The sequence below is a fragment of the Coregonus lavaretus genome, assembly GCF_964263955.1.
Source record: "Coregonus lavaretus genome assembly, chromosome: 11".
Lineage (NCBI taxonomy): Eukaryota > Metazoa > Chordata > Actinopteri > Salmoniformes > Salmonidae > Coregonus > Coregonus lavaretus.
In genome coordinates, this window is record NC_139998.1 from 24,375,595 (window position 1) to 24,392,685 (window position 17,091).

Consider the following 17,091-nt stretch of genomic DNA (forward strand, 5'->3'; position numbering starts at 1 on the left):
GACAGACAGTGACATTCAATACAGCCTTGCACACTCTTGCCTGCATCTAGCTGATATAGGGTGTAATCATTAGTCCAACAGTTGCAAACCAGAGTTTGCTTCCATTTAAGAAAAGTTTTTCATCAGAATCGGCGGAAGTTCACTTTCATAGCAGCCACGTTGTATTCCTTCTCGCATCTATGCACTCTCCTCCTCTCACCGATTCCCTTCACTTGTGGACTTCAATGCACAACACATCAGTTGTATTTGACCAGGCGAAAAATCCTTTCCAAGACAAAGCGCTACACACAGCCTACATTGTTGTCACCATATTAGCTAAAGTAACATCATAGTCAGCATAGCTAATAGAACTAACGTGTTAGTAAAATCATGCAGTAACGTTACAGTGTACAGTCAGTAAGCAGCTACACCGGCGGGCCCCGGTGGCAATACATTCGTAAAACCAAAAGCTTACCTTGACTTGGAAGAGTTCCAGTGTTGTGTTAGAAACTCATAGCCAGCTAGCTAACATAGCATCCCTCTGTTTGAGCAGAGTGTTTGAGTAGGCTAAACTAGCTAGATGCATTTGCTAGCTAAGTAAGTGAAACTGAAAGTGAAAAATAAATGTCTCTCTTGCTTTTCTTTCATTTTGGAAGAAATGAATATGTTCAAAACTGTTCAACTACTATCTTTCTCTCTCTTTGAGTCAACTACTCACCACATTTTATGCACTGCGGTGTTAGCTAGCTATAGCTTATGCTTTCAGTACTAGATTAATTCTCTGATCCTTTGATTGGGTGGACAACGTCACTTCATGCTGCAAGAGCTCTGATAGGTTGGAGGACGTCCTCCGGAAGTTCATAATTACGGTGTAAGTTTATGGAAGGGGGTGAGAACCATGAGCCTCCTAGGTTTTGTATTGAAGTCAATGTGTCCAGAGGAGGACGGAAGCTAGCTGTCCTCTGGCTACACCATGTTGCTACCCTACAGAGTGCTGTTGAGGCTACTGTAGACCTCCTTTGCAAAACAGTGTGTTTTAATAAATTATTTGGTGACGTGATTATATTTAGTATAGCTTTATCTAAAATGTATAACTTTTTTAATGTTTTACTATTTTTATTTTTATGAAATTCACTGAGGAGGATGCGCCTCCCCTTCCTCCTCTGAGGAGCCTCCACTGGCGTACAGTACAGTGACACAGCCTGTATGTAACTAATTCTATGCCCTCTACTGCACAATACATCCCCTATAGGAGAAACAATACTATCAATATTGTTTATGTAGTGTCTGCATCTGTAATATTATATGATATCAATGGACTAATAGCTCTCATGCACGGATACATTACCTCCAGTCAACACACTAGGGCTTTAGAAAAGTTGAGCAGAGTATCTCCATATGTTTAACACAATGATGTCATGTAAAAATAATACTAGTATGCATCATGTGACGGCTACAATGACCTCATGACAAATCCTCCCAGTTATCCAGCCCTATTAATAATCTGTATGGAAACAACATATATATTATTATTTTTTGAATTTGATTAACATATCCCAGTGTCTGTTTGACTAGGGATCAATTCCTTCCTGCATTGTGGCTTCACTTCCTTCCCATATGGCTTTTTACTGCAGGCGTTTTACAGCCCATCCCCTCCCGTCCCGTGACTCACTGACTAACTGACTAATATCATGGATAATGTGCAGGAGAGGGAATGACAACATCATCACTACGCAGGGAGGAGAGAGATTACATTATCACTGCCCCATTTACATTCAGTATCATTATAGTACCAATTAGTGATGAACCAAGTGGGATAATCATCATCATAATTTTGCCTCTGAGGAATATTTAGAATGATAAAAGATGAAGCCTAGGAGTAATGGAATTTTACAAACCAACTTCAAATTGTGTGACTGTCTCTGTCCTATGTCTTTGTTCTCCTCCAGAGCAGGGACGGTTATGACCTGCTGGGCTGCACACAGAACATGGCTGACCACATCAAGACCAAGTGGACCAATCCTGAGGTCAGTACAACCACACTATTACAACTAACATTCCAATATGGCCAACAGTGTTTCTATCTCGGAACACTACTTTGAACGAGAACGTCTGAAGATGATTCTCCTAATTCAAATTCTCTAAGAATAAAACCTAGCTGTGGAAGTATGACACACATCAGTCTAGTGTGAGCTAAAGATGGATTACACAGAGATTACATCCTAAATGAGACAGAGGAAGTATAAAAAGGAGCCAATTATTCCTATCTACTCACTGTGTTCCGTTCACTGTGAGGGCTTCCATTTGGCTTCTTGGAGCGACATACATGTCTAAAAATCAAGATATTTATGACATCACCATCTAAATCTGTCTTCATCTCCTCCCAGACAGACATCTATGACTCTGTTGAGCAGTACTGGAGTGACAGGGATAGTGTAAGTTGTTCATTTGGCAGTGGTCAGAGTGATATTAGCAGAGTTTCCCTCTGTGCTGTTGGTTCCTACAGTAGGCTATAGGATTGGCAGGTGGCTAAGTTGCTCTCCCTCTCACCAAGCTACCTCAGATACGCCCATTTTAAACACACAACAACTCAAATAGACTTTCTTTATCCCAGGTCAACCTTGGAAAGGATGGCTTTAATGCCAGCCTAAATAGCTTAGCGTGGGGACACATTCACTGGAAATAAAGCTGCGTGTGTTCGTGTGTGCGCACGTGTGTGTATGCGTGCACATCTGTGAGGTCAATGCTAATCAGCCAGGTATCAATTATTTAGCATAGAGAATGTTGAACCTGGCCCTCCAGCGAACCCTGCAGCCCTAACTCTGCTGTGTCGTTACATAACTCTGTCTCTCTCTGTGAGAGGAGCAGCGTAACGCCGCCCCCTCTGAGAGCTGATCCGCGGTCAAGCACCATAATGTAGCAGGTTAATTTGAACACCCTGTGAAAAGGTAATTCCCTTATTGGCAAGCAGTCACTGAGTACAGTTACATGCACACAATAATGTGATTATTGTGGATAGTCAGATTAGTATAATAGTTCAGTTAAAACGTTTACATGCTTTGCAAAAAAAATTACGATTTCCCTAATAGTTATATTTACATGGACACATCTGAAATCAGGCTACCTGATGGTAATCTTATAAAGACATATAACGTTTGTATGTGAAAACTATTTCTAAGACGCATACATTCAGTTGTTCCGAACTCACTTCACTTGTGCTAAAGAGGGACGCTAGCTCAGTTGGTGCTAGCACATGAGCAGATCAAATACACGGCTGGAACGCCAATTAAGGTATTTACATGTATTAATAATATGAAAGATTGCTCAGAAAACCAGGTGTTTTAATCGGCATATGCTTACTTCAATTTTGACCTTACACAGACTAAGATAAGCATAATAAGGTGTTTGCATGACTATTGCATAATCAGCCTACTGCCATAATCAGTTTAATATCGTACTCACTGGAATACCAGCCCCGGCACATTATCATACTGGAATACCAACGCTGCCCCCGGGCCTTCCTGGACCTTTTGTCTCCCGTCTTCCCACCAGAGAGGTGTGGCGTGTTCAGGAGAATCCACTTCCGTCCTCAATCACAGGCTAATGTGTCAGGAAAACATTAGGTGGATTTGTCGGTGTGTCCTCTCCATGCTCTCAAATGTCACAGCTTCTCATTATGCAAGACTGCTAGCTGCTACAGTTCAATGCTGGCAGACGGAAGGGTGTGTGTGAGAAGGGGAAGTTTGAAGAGATGAAACTTTAGCATGGTCCCAAGGGAGTGTATGTGTGTGCTATTCAGGGAGGTGAGTGGATAAAAAGGTTTAACCCATAGCTACTGTTTACTTATTAAATTCTCTCTACTTAATTATGTACTCTGCCTGAGGTATGGGGATTTTAATCTGCACGTCTCTTAACTCATATCTCCATGCTCTGCAGGGTGATGGAACACAAACACACACACACACACACACGCACACACACACACACACACACACACACACACACACACACACACACACACACACACACACACACACACACACACACACACACACACACACACACACACACACACACACACACTCTATACCTGCAGGGAGAATGGAATATTATACAAAAAGCACAGTAATGCTGTGACTCAGTCCATACATATTAATGGGTGACCAGGGGGTTAGGATAGCATGAGGGGTATGCCTGCCTGCTTACCTAACCACCTGCCTGCATGTCTTGCTGTCTGTGCGTCTCTCTGTGTGTGTCTATATGTCTGTCTCAGAGAGCAGGTAACATTGTGTGAAGCGGGGAGGTTCAGATCAAGGCAGCAGGTAGTCAGTAGTCTGTCTCTTATTTTATTTACTGTCTCCTCTGCATAATGCTGTCAGTGGTGCACTGCCTGCTGTGGTGCTGCTGGCTGCCTACTCAATCGCCTCAGACAAGGCCCATTGATTTGTGGGATGTCACAAAGTGTACTCAATAGAATAGTCTTTTGGAGGAAGAATTGTTGACATATATTTGACATTTTAATCTAAAACCATAATTGAGAAATAATTTATAAAAGTTGGCATATTTATTACATTTGGCCTTCCGCAGGCTTCCTTTAAGACTCCATAGTGTTTCATCTGTAGGTGCTACAAAGCGTACATTGGTGTCATATGAAGCTTTAATGTTTGCTCTGTAATATGAGCAGTGTTTTGATTTCACTATCTTTTAAAAAAACTTGATTTGGCTAATTTTTCAAGATATTGTTGAACATAATATACTTTATGGGCCTATCAAAGTTCCAAAGGGGGATCTCTGCTACTATTAGAGTTATGACCCAATTTGTAAGTATTACCAACAGCGTGAATGTGAAAATGGATTAAAAATGGTTGCCCTCTGCTGGTGATTTGCAGGATGTTTAATGATACAAGTAAAAGGAGGGCTGGGATTGGTTACATTGCCTACTATGCCAAATTCTCTGTATAAAATGGGCAATAACTTTAAAGGGGAACTTGCTCCTCAAGAAATGCTGGTGGCCATGACAGAAGCCAAGCGTGAGTTGGATTGGGGGTGTGGTTTGATGTGGTTGTTTCTTGGGTGTGTCCTTGCCAAACAACCTTTTACATAATACCACAGAAGCAGTGTTCTGCTGACATAACAATGTGCACCTTTCACCTTTCATTGTCATTCCCAGCCGATACAGATACTGTGCCTATCAACATTTTGTCTGGTGGTAATGGGGTAATTTCTGTTTTCAATTTTTTACAAATTTGCACACACAAAACAATTACGTTTTCACTTTGTCATTATGGGGTATTGTGTGTAGATTGATGAGGAAAAACATTTATTTTAACCATTTTAGATTAAGGCTGTAACGTAACAAAGTGGAAAAAGTCAAGGGGTCTGAATACTTTCCGAATACACTGTATAACCAACCCAATTATGGTCTCCCCATCAAACGACTGGGCTGGCGTCTGGTAAAAGCATCTACAGTCCATCTGTAGAAATAGGCAGAGTTCATCAGTGACATATGGAATGAAAAGGGTGTTGCAAATACTGGACATTTCTGCTGTACTGTATTATTAGAAATCACCTTCAGTCCCACACTGTTTATGTGTTGTGTGCCAGGTCTCTCTCCATTCATAGACGTTAGTATCAAGCCTGTCTGTCGGTAAGGATTCCATCACATCATCTTGCAAGTCTCCAAGTGCTGGCTCCATAGATGCATCTGTGAACACATACACAGTCACTGTTCTATTACCAAAGGAAGATAGGATAGGTGATACCTGACAAACAAACCTATACTATGTTGAAGTTTGAACAGGTCAGACTAAACCTACCCAATTCTGGTCTCCCCATTGATGACCGTTGGTGAGCAGGCAAGAGGTGAGGCTGGAGGTAAGGTCTTTGCCAGCGCCCCATTGATGGGCATGGCAGCATAAATCAGCTCAAAGATACAGGTCAGTCGGGCCTCTCGAGTGGTGCAGCGGTCTAAGGCAGTGCATCGCAGTGCTAAAGGCATCACTACAGACCCGAGTTCGATCCCAGGCTGTGTCGCAGCTGGCCGCGACCGGGAGACCCATGAGGCGGTGCACAATTGGCCCAGCGTCGTCCAGGTTAGGGGAGGATTTGGCCGGCCGGGATGTCCTTGTCTCAACGCGCTCTAGCGACTTCTTGTGGCGGGCCGGGCGCATGCATGCTGACTTCGGTCGCCAGCTGGACGGTGTTTCCTCAGACACATAGGTACGGCTGGCTCTAGGTTAAGCGAGCATTGTGTCAAGAAGCAGTGCGGCTTGGCAGGGTCATGTTTCAGAGGACGCATGGCTCTTGACCTTTGCCTCTCCCGAGTCCGTACGGGAGTTGTAGCGATGGGACAAGACTGTAACTACCAATTGGATATCACGAAAAAGGGGTAAAAAAATAATAAGATACAGGTCGGTCATACACAGAGCACTGATTACATCAGGGCTCTCCAACCCTATTCCTGGATAGCTACCGTCCTGTAGATTTTTGCTATGATATGTGAAGTGAAATAGAATGGTAAACGCCGCAATCTGGGTGGTTCCACCTGGCTAGGTTATGAAGGTGAATTGGGACCAAACTCGAAACTGTTTTGACCTTTCACCTGGTCAAATGTCACCAACCTGATTCAAGTGTCGTCCCTGTTCCATTTATAAGAATGTTCACAGCGAGGGCATGTCTGCGTGATTCTGAGGGTCCACTTGCTGGTCTTCTCTATGTTGCATCTTCGGCTGCAAACTGGAAATCTCTCAAACAACTGCAGCAGGCAATCCTCATAAACAATGCGCTTCCTTATCTTATGAGGTGGTGTTGATAGGGAGGGCTTGTGACATGGTGATACAATAGACAGCCAAGTGGTAAATTGCATTTTGTTATAACGAAAAGACAAAGCTTTTTGATAATGTACTTCACAACCAAAATAACTCTACTACTTGTATTTGCTTGGCTGGATAATTAAACTACTCGTTTATCAAACCAGGTATTTTTTAACACAGCTTTTCACATAACACACATTACCGTGGTTGACGAAGCCATCTGTGTCACCAGGTCAGTAACTCGGGTCACGCTAATTCTAGGTCGTCACTAGTTACCACAGCCACAGCCATGAATTTTTAAGCTATAGCCAATTTTGACTTTGTTGCTGTGGTAACTAGTGGAAACCCTCATTCTATGTTTTACATATGTAGACTGACTATAGCTCCAGATTGGATTAGATTCAGGCCGGTGATGCCATTACAGTTTATTGCGCCTAGTTCCCTGTATTAGTCAGACTCAGACATGAGTTAGCTACAACCATAGCTGAATCCATTATTTAGTTTTGCACTAGACAATACAGAATACACTTGTTTGAGCTACGAACTAACTTGCAAATCTGACTTGTAGGCTAACGCTAGCTAACATTAGCTAGCCTGTAGCTAGCTAGCTTGCCTCGCTAGCATTATCAAATTATAACGTTACATAACCAGCAGTATCTAGACAATACACAATAAAACTTGTATGAGCTACAACCTAACTAAGTTGAGGTAGCTAGCTAGCTACGCTAATGTTAGCTAAAACGTTAGCTAGCCTGCCTCACTAGCTAACATTAGCTAGCCTGCCTCACTTTATCAAAAGATAGCTACCTACATAACAAGCAATAACATAATCTAACGTCGTAAGCTAAGCTATACCAGAGAGTAAATTAGATTCCAGTATCTCTGGTTATACTCACAACCACCAGTCGTTGCACACCAAGCTAGTGTTACTGGTGCAGACTTGGGGGCCGGCGAACTTCAAGCACCTATTCCGCATACTAGGGTCCTTCGGCAGGGCATGCACACAATATAGGCATGATCAATCAGTATAGGGGTTTTCAGACTCAAATGGCAGTGATCCTTTGAACACGTTGGGGGAGATGAAACAATGGTGCCCCAATCATAAGGGAAGCAAAGTGGGTGGAGGGGTGATTTGCATGTGGAGCTTGGCAAAAGGGGGCATGATTTATTGTCATAATTGTTAATCCAAACCCAAACTTAATTTACTTGTTGTAACGCACTGAGGTTCCAACTCAGTTTTAGATGAGACCGACTTCATGACCAACATTTTGACACTAGAATAAATGTTTCTGACTCATATCGATGCCACATAGGCCATTTTCAAAGGGATTAGTTGCTTTTTAGGGGCAGTCACTCTTTAAAACTAGCAGAGATCCCACTTTGGAACTCTGATTTGCCCATAGAGCATAGTATGTTCAACAATATATTGAAAAATGTGCCTAATCAAAAATCTTACATCTTCAATATTCATGTTGATATTTTTCAATATCCATAACTTAATGTAACAATTATTTTATTTAAATAAAAATACTAATTGCATAGCAGGCGCTAAAGCTTCATATGACACCAATTTATGCTTTGTAGCATCTATAGATTAAACATTATAGACTCTTAAAGGAGGCCTGGGTAAGGCCAAAATGTCATAAATTTGCCACCTTTGATTAATTATTTCTCAATTATGCTTTTAGATACAAATGTCAAATATATGTCAACAATGCTTCCTCCAAATGACTATTCTATGGATTACGATTCGTGAAAATCCCCCAAATCATGTCTGTTTTTTTATCTGGGTTTTGTGAGGAATCACTCCATTTCAGGAGTGCCTAGTAACACATACAGTACATACACCATCTGACTCCATCTCTTTTCCCTGCTTCAGAAAATCTACAAGAGCAGTAGACATATTAAAGCTGTCACAGGGAGGCTATTTCCCTCTCTATCTGCCTCTCCCTCAATTTCTCCTTCTTTCTCTCCTTTCAAGCATTTTAATTAAATTACTGTTTGTATCATTAATCAGTAGCTCACTGTAGCTGACGTTCCTTCACAGCCAATGAAAGACGCAGGGCATTGAAACTCTTGCCATTTAAAATGTCACAGGCCCTCTCGCTACCTCTCTCTCTCTCTCTCTCTCTCTCTCTCTCTCTCTCACTCTCTCTCCCTCTCTTGCTTTCCCCATTTTACATTATTTTAGAGGGAAAAAAGGGAGAAAGTAAATATTTTTTTTAACTTCTCCTTTGTTGAGTTAGTGGGTAATTTGGAGAATCTGATTGCTTGCAGAGAAACGCCGATAACAGAGAGCGAGAGAGAAGAATGGGGCTTTGGATCTCCCTGGAAAGTGTTTGGAGCGGGGCCATTGTTGCCAGAGGGATGGACAGACAGTTCAAAGCCATTTACTCCTAATGTTCCATTAATGCTTTTTAGGCCTTTTAAAAACATTATGCAGAGCCTGGGACTGGGGATAAGCACCAGCAGGACCTACAGTATATAGGGAGAGAGGATCTGCACAGAAAGTTTTATAAGAAGTGTACAGGCCTTAGATCTTCATTGTCTACACCCATTCAGCATCGTTCACACCCTCTTAAGCCTTAGCCCCACCCATCTATTTAAGGATTCACATGTGTAGCCATGTGGTAAACACACACTACAGTGCCTTGCAAAAGTATTCATCCCCCTTGGCGTTTTTCATATTTTATTGCATTACTACCTGTCATTTAAATTGATTTTTATTTGGATTTCATGTCATGGACATACACAAAATAGTCCAAATTGGTGAAGTGAAATGAAAAAAATTACTTGTTTCAAAAAATTCGAAATAATAAATTACGGAAAAGTGGTGCGTGCATATGTATAAGATCTGGTGCAACCAATTACCTTCAGAAGTCACATAATTAGTTAAATAAAGTCCACCTGTGTGCAATCTAAGTGTTACATGATCTCAGTATATATACACCTGTTCTGAAAGGCCCCAGAGTCTAAGCAAGGGGCACCACCAAGCAAGCGGCACCATGAAGACCAAGGAGCTCTCCAAACAGGTCAGGGACAAAGGTGTGGAAGTACAGATCAGGGTTGGGTTATAAAAAAATATCCAAAACTTTGAACATCCCACGGAGTACCATTAAATCCATTATTAAAAAATTGAAAGAATATGGCACCACAACAAACCTGCCAAGAGAGGGCCGCCCACCAAAACTCACGGATCAGGCAAGGAGGGCATTAATCAGAGAGGCAACAAAAATACCAACGATAACCCTGAAGGAGCTGCAAAGCTCCACAGCGGAGATTGGAGTATCTGTCCATAGGATCACTTTAAGCCGTACACTCCACAGAGCCGGGCTTTATGCAAGAGTGGCCAGAAAAAAGCCATTGCTTGAAGAAAAAAATAGGCAAACATGTTTGGTGTTCACCAAAAGGCATGTGGGAGACTCCCCAAAAATATGGAAGAAGGTACTCTGGTCAGATGAGACTAAAATGGACCTTTTTGGCCATCAAGGAAAACGCTATGTCTGTCGCAAACCCAACACCACATCACCCCGAGAACACCATCCCCACAGTGAAGCATGGTGGTGGCAGCATTATTACATTTTAGCAGACGCTCTTATCCAGAGCGACTTAAAGTTAATGAGTGCAAACTTTTTTCATACTGGCCCACCGTGGGAATCGAACCCACAACCCTGGCGTTGCAAGCGCCATGCTCTACCAACTGAGCTACAGGAGGCCATCATGCGGTGGGGATGTTTTTCATCGGCAGGGACTGGGAAACTGGTCAGAATTGAAGGAATGATGAATTGGCATTAAATACAGGGAAATTCTTGAGGGAATCCTGTCTTCCAGAGATTTGAGACTGGGACGGAGGTTCACCTTCCAGCAGGACAATGACCCTAAGCATACTGCTAAAGCAACACTCAAGTGGTTTAAGGGGAAACATTTAAATGTCTTGGAATGGCCTAGTCAAAGCCCAGACCTCTATCCTATTGAGAATTGGCGGCAGGTAGCTTAGTGGTTAAGAGCGTTGTGCCAGTAACTGAAAGGTTGCTGGTTCTAATTCCTGAGCCGACTAGGTGAAAAATCTGTCGATGTGCCCTTGAGCAAGGCACTTAACCCTAATTGCTCCTGTAAGTCGCTCTGGATAAGAGCTTCTGCTAAATGACTAAAATGTAAACATGTAGAATCTGTGGTATGACTTAAAGATTACTGTACACCAGCGGAACCCATCCAACCTGAAGGAGCTGGAGCAGTTTTGCCTTGAAGAATGGGCAAAAATCCCAGTGCCAAGTTTATAGAGACATACCCTAAGAGACTTGCAGCTGTAATTGCTTCAAAAGGTGGCTGTACAAAGTATTGACTTTGGGGGGGGGGGGGGGGTGAATAGTAATGCACGCTCAAGTTTTCTGTTATTTTGCTTATTTCTTGTTTGTTTCACAAAAAAAAAAAATTCGCATCTTCAAAGTGGTAGGCATGTTGTGTAAATGAAATGATACAAACCCCAAAAAATCCATTTTATTTCCAGGTTGTAAGGCAACAAAATCAGAAAAATGCCAAGCGGGGTGAATACTTTTACAAGACACTATATATCAAATAAAATCTTTATTACGTTTATTGTCACATGCACAGGATACAGAAGGTGGAAACGGTACACTGAAATGGTGACTTGCATATCAAAAACAGAAAGTGTCCAGATAAAAATATTTTAGAAATATTTCATAATTATTAGATGACACCCAACACACTTGTCTAAATTGATGGGTCATGTGAAGGAAATGCTATAACCCCCTGCCCCCCCCCCCCCCACCATGTTTAGCTAAGTGGATGGGTCACTATTGTCTAGACATGTGCACATGTTCATGAAGTACAATAGATGGCCGTAATCACCCCCAGACACACCTGGCTAATTTGATGGGTCATGTAATAATCCGGCCAAAGGGAGTCTTTTGTTTAGATATGTAGCTAGCTAGGTAGGTAGCTAGCTAGCTAGCTAAACAATGAACCGGCATAATCCCAACTCATACTACTACCAATACAAACAATGTCATAGCTGTAGTATGAATCTGCAGTAAGCTAAAGCTAACCATCTAGGTTCAATGTTAGCTAGCTAATATTAGGCTAGAACTAGCAATGCAAATAGTTTCTGATTCAAATAATATTACTACACAGATCATACACGTAACATTAGCCAGTGAGCCAGCAAGCTAACGTTCGCTAGCTAACTAACAGTACGCTTTAATTTGCAATGGAAACGACTTTCTGACAAATTTTGAAACTTATATCTGAAAATGTATCTAGACTTTGACCCATATACATGGATGAATGCTTCACGGCAGAGTGGAATCATTCAACTCTGTTTTGTTTGTAGCTAGATCTTGTTTGGCCAGCGTTGTGTCAAGTCACTCCAGTTCACACTGACTGTGACGTGTTCAGAAAGTAGGCCATAACTTTTTCCAAATGATCTGTCGATAGCGCCTCCTAAATTCAGGGCATCAATGTTGTTGAGAAAAGTAGCAAAACTTTTGTAGTTCTCGATGGCTGACGTCATATCTTTCAAAATCAGCACATTCTGAACAGCTGACGTTACAGACAGAAGCATGCTACATGGCAGACTAATCCAAACTCATCTCCCGGCATGTCCAGCCCATCCATTATCTCAGGCAATCATGGCTAGTGGGAAGGTTCCTGTCTTTGTCCGTGGCTAAACCAACTAGGCTCGTAATTTAACCATTTTATTTGTATTTATGAATGGAATACAAGTTTGTTATAAAGGCACATGAAAGTTCACATGTTCCAGAAGGCATTTCTGCCAAAAAATGCATTTTGATAAAAATAAATGTTAACGTTCAAATGCCACTCCTGTGAAGTAGTGACGTGCGACATACGCCTAGTTTCCTGAAACGAGTCACACATTTGTTGCAGCAGGGGCAGGAAGGAATATAGGGGAAACACTGATGCTAAATATTTCTAAAGTCGTCAAGACTGAGTTCAAGTGATCGTTAAATACAATTGTAAACACATAAAGGGTTTAGCTGTCAGAGATGAGTATGTGATGTTTTGCTGGTCCCAAGAGTGTTGGCTCAATGTTAGCATTCTCTATCAGTACTATTTGGTAACACCTTCTGAATCTTTCATCCCAAAGGAGACACTGTCTGATTGTCATTTCATTTCATTGGAGTGTCTAGACTTCTGAAGTCATGTGCACAGCACTGAACTCTTCTCTGTAACATTTTGATACCTAACAGTCGTTCTCTGTCTTTGTGTAGCCTCGAATGCACAGTGGCCCAATGCCCACTCCCTTGCCAGTGTTTCTCTCTCTCTCTCTCTCTCTCTCTCTCTCTCTCTCTCTCTCTCTCTCTCTCTCTCTCTCTCTCTCTCTCTCTTCATTAAGTCCTGTACCCGCTCTCTCTGGTGGCTCCAGTTGGAGGTCTTTGTCTCTCTCTCCTTGTCTCTCTCTCCTTGTTTCGCTTTCTCTCTCTCTCTCTCTCTCTCTCTCTCTCTCTCTCTCTCTCTCTCTCTCTCTCTCTCTCTCTCTCTCTCTCTCTCTCTCTCTCTCTCTCTCTCTCTCCCCTCTCTCTCTCTCTCTCTCCCCCCCCTTTCCCTCTCTCTCTTCATTAAGTCCTGTACCCGCTCTCTCTGGTGGCTCCAGTTGGAGGCCTCGGTCTACTCCAGTGTAAATGAAGATTAGCACGGATGGCTGCCTCCCCTCTCACTATCAGGACAGACGCTCAGCTCCATCCCAGGGAGAGAGGTCCAAGGGCAGAGGGCCATGCTCCACAAACAGAGGGGCAGTGCTGGGAGCGTGTCCCCCATCTGGTGCAGGGGTCGTGGGGACCCAGCAGGAGAGGGTAGGGGGCTCAATCGAGGGCCTGGAGGATGGGAGAGGTGGTGAGAGAATGTGTCACTGTGACAGATGAATGACATGTTTTTGCATTGGGGACATGACCTAAGAACCTTGCTGCTTGCTATGCTGACTGAAATGCCCTTCCCTTTGAAATTCTTCTATGGATGATTTCATATCTCAGATTGATCTGTGTTAAAACTAATGGGATAGCTGGGACTGAAAAACCAACTTTTAAATTCGGTACACTGACCTCATGCCTACTAATTTGCTGTGATTCAATTTGCCTGGAATCTGAATGAGTTGTGGGCATGTTTCTATCCTCCCATACAAAAAAAAGTAAATTAAATGTTTTAAATCTCTCTGTTGAGTTAGGGGGTAATTTGGAGAATCTGATTTCTAGTGCAGAACTGCCAGTTACTGACAAGACTTTGGTCTCCAATGGCCTCAGCTATGCCAACTTCTGCTCCACTGCTCCACTGGAGCAGTTAGGGGGAGGGATGAAGGAACGGAGGTAAAGATAGGAGGCAATGTGAGGTGAGGGACGTTGAGGGCAGGTAACTTGACATGAGGCCATTCAGGGGCAGAGGGGGTGCCAGGAGACCTTGACAGGGGGCTGGGTGGCGCTCCTCGATGCATCACCGTCTATGTTGGCGTGTTGCGTTGGAGGTGGAGGCGTCCCAGCGAGATGCCTGCTAGTGAAGGTGTTGTATTCTAATGAGTCGTAGCTAAAGAGAGCCCGGCAGCCTGGGGAGCTGGGAAATTGATTAAAATGCAATCTCAGTTAGGAGTTAAATTGCGCTGAAAGCCAAACAGATGGCATGGCGGCGGTACAGAGGGGCTCTGAGGTCTCTATCTGCAGACTGGAGCCGTGGAGGAGGGCCTGGGGAGGAGATGCACCACTCAGAGAGATAGAGAGAAAGAAAGAAAGAAATAGAGAGAGACTGTTACTCACCCCATCCCTCTTTCATTCCTTTTCTTTATTTCGCTCTCTCTCTTTCATGGTCTTGATTTATTTTGCTATTTGTGTGTCGATCTCGCTCTCTCTCTCTCGCTCTATATATATACACTACTGTTCAAAAGTTTGGTGTCACTTAGAAATGTCCTTGTTTTCGAAAGAAAAGCAATTTTTTTGTCCATTAAAATAACATCAAATTTATCAGAAATACAGTGTAGACATTGTTAATGCTGTCAATGGCTATTGTAGCTGGAAACGACTGATCTTTAATGGAATATCAACATAGATGTACAGAGGCCCATTATCAGCAACCATCAGTCCTGTGTTCCAATGGCACGTTGTGTTTGCTAATCCAGAGTTGCAAAGAAAAAGCCATATCTCAGACTGGCCAATAAAAATAAAAGATTAAGATGGGCAGCCTGAGATATGGCTTTTTCTTTGCAACTCTGCCTAGAAGGTCAGCATCCCGGAGTCGCCTATTCACTGTTGACATTGAGACTGGTGTTTTGCGGGTACTATTTAATGAAGCTGCCAGTTGAGGACCTGTGAGGCGCCTGTTTCTCAAACTAGACACTCTAATGTATTTGTCCTCTTGCTCAGTTGTGCACCGGGGCCACACACTCCTCTTTCTATTCTGGTTAGAGTCAGTTTGCGCTGTTCTGTGAAGGGAGTAGTACACAGCGTTGTGCGAGATTTTCAGTTTCTTGGCAATTTCTCGCATGGAATAGCCTTCATTTCTCCGAATAAGAATAGACTGACGAGTTTCAAAAGAAAGTTATTTGTTTCTGGCCATTTTGAGCCTGTAATCCAACCCACAATTGCTGATGCTCCAGATACTGTCAGTGGCTGATGTGGATGTGGTGTAGGAGTGAGGCGCAGGACACAGAAGCTACTTCCAACAGACTTTACTAGAGGACACGACAATACAAAGAAAAGGGCCTCAACAAAACAAGGAGGCGAGCGATTACGCAACAGTGCGCAAAAATACTCCAATGCACAAGAATACGCAAAAGTGCGTCTGGACTCTAAACACAATAGAGCAAAATACCAGCACCTACGGACAGGCGGAACAATTACACACAACACACGACAAACAAAACGAGAAACTTATAGGGGACATAATGAACACTAAAAGGAAACAGGTGTACAAGGAAGACAAAACCAAACAAACATCGATAACATACAACGGTGGCAGCTAGTACTCCGGGGACGACGACCGCCGAAGCCTGCCCGAGCAAGGAGGAGGAGCAGCCTCGGCTGAAACCATGACAGTACCCCCCCCCTTGACCGGCCTCGGGGACGACCAGGAGGACGCGGAGCAGGGCGCGTGGGATGACCACGGTGGAACTCAGTCAGGAGAGATGGGTCTAAGATGTCCCTCCTCGGCACCCAGCACCGTTCCTCCGGGCCGTACCCCTCCCACTCCACGAGATACTGGAGACCCCCCATCCGACGTCTCGAATCCAAGATGGACCGAACTGTGTACGCCGGAGCCCCCTCGATGTCCAATGGGGGCGGAGGAGTCTCACTTATCTCACAGTCCTGGAGTGGACCAGCTACCACCGGCCTGAGAAGAGACACATGGAACGAGGGGTTAATGTGATAATCAATAGGCAGTTGTAACCTGTAACACACCTCGTTCAATCTCCTCAGGACTTTAAATGGCCCCACAAACCACCGACCCAGCTTCCGGCAGGGCAGGCGGAGGGGCAGGTTTCGAGTCGAGAGCCAGACTCGATCTCCAGGTGCGTACACCGGACCCTCACTGCGGTGGAGATCGGCGTTCGCCTTTTGTCGACGGATGGCCCGCTGCAGATGGACGTGTGCAGCATTCCACGTCTCCTCCGAGCGCCGCACCCACTCATCCACCGCAGGAGCCTCGATCTGGCTCTGATGCCATGGTGCCAGAACCGGCTGATACCCTAACACACATTGGAAAGGGGTTAGGTTGGTGGAGGAGTGGCGGAGAGAGTTCTGTGCCATCTCTGCCCAGGGGATATACCTCGCCCACTCCTCCGGCCGGCCCTGGCAATACGATCTCAGAAACCTACCCACATCCTGGTTCACTCTTTCTACCTGCCCATTGCTCTCTGGGTGGTACCCCGAGGTAAGGCTCACCGAGACCCCCAAGCGCTCCATGAACGCCCTCCAGACTCTGGAGGTGAACTGGGGACCTCGATCAGACACTATATCCTCGGGCACCCCGTAGTGCCGAAAGACGTGGGTGAACAGTGCCTCAGCGGTCTGTAGGGAAGTAGGGAGACCCGGCATTGGGAGGAGACGACAGGCCTTCGAGAACCGATCCACAACGATCAGTATAATGGTATTCCAGTGAGAGGGGGGAAGGTCTGTAACGAAATCCACCGAGAGGTGAGACCAGGGTCGTTGTGGAACGGGCAGGGGTTGTAACTTTCCCCTGGGCAGGTGTCTAGGCGCCTTACACTGGGCGCACACCGAGCAGGAGGAGACATAAACCCTCACATCCCTGGCTAACATTGGCCACCAGTACTTAGCGCTAA

The 17,091-nt window shown here is 44.1% G+C and overlaps 1 protein-coding gene across 5 annotated transcripts in view; it reads left to right on the forward strand.

Moving 5' to 3' along the window:
* LOC311137410 (tripartite motif-containing protein 44-like) overlaps positions 1 to 17,091 on the forward strand; it is a 100,496-nt gene that overhangs the window by 20,077 nt on the left and 63,328 nt on the right. For all 5 annotated transcript variants that reach the window (XM_084171883.1, XM_084171884.1, XM_084171887.1 and 2 more), the window contains exon 3: positions 1,929 to 2,006. In XM_084171883.1, coding sequence (XP_084028009.1) covers positions 1,929 to 2,006 — 78 coding nt within the window. The remainder of the gene's footprint in view (positions 1 to 1,928; positions 2,007 to 17,091) is intronic.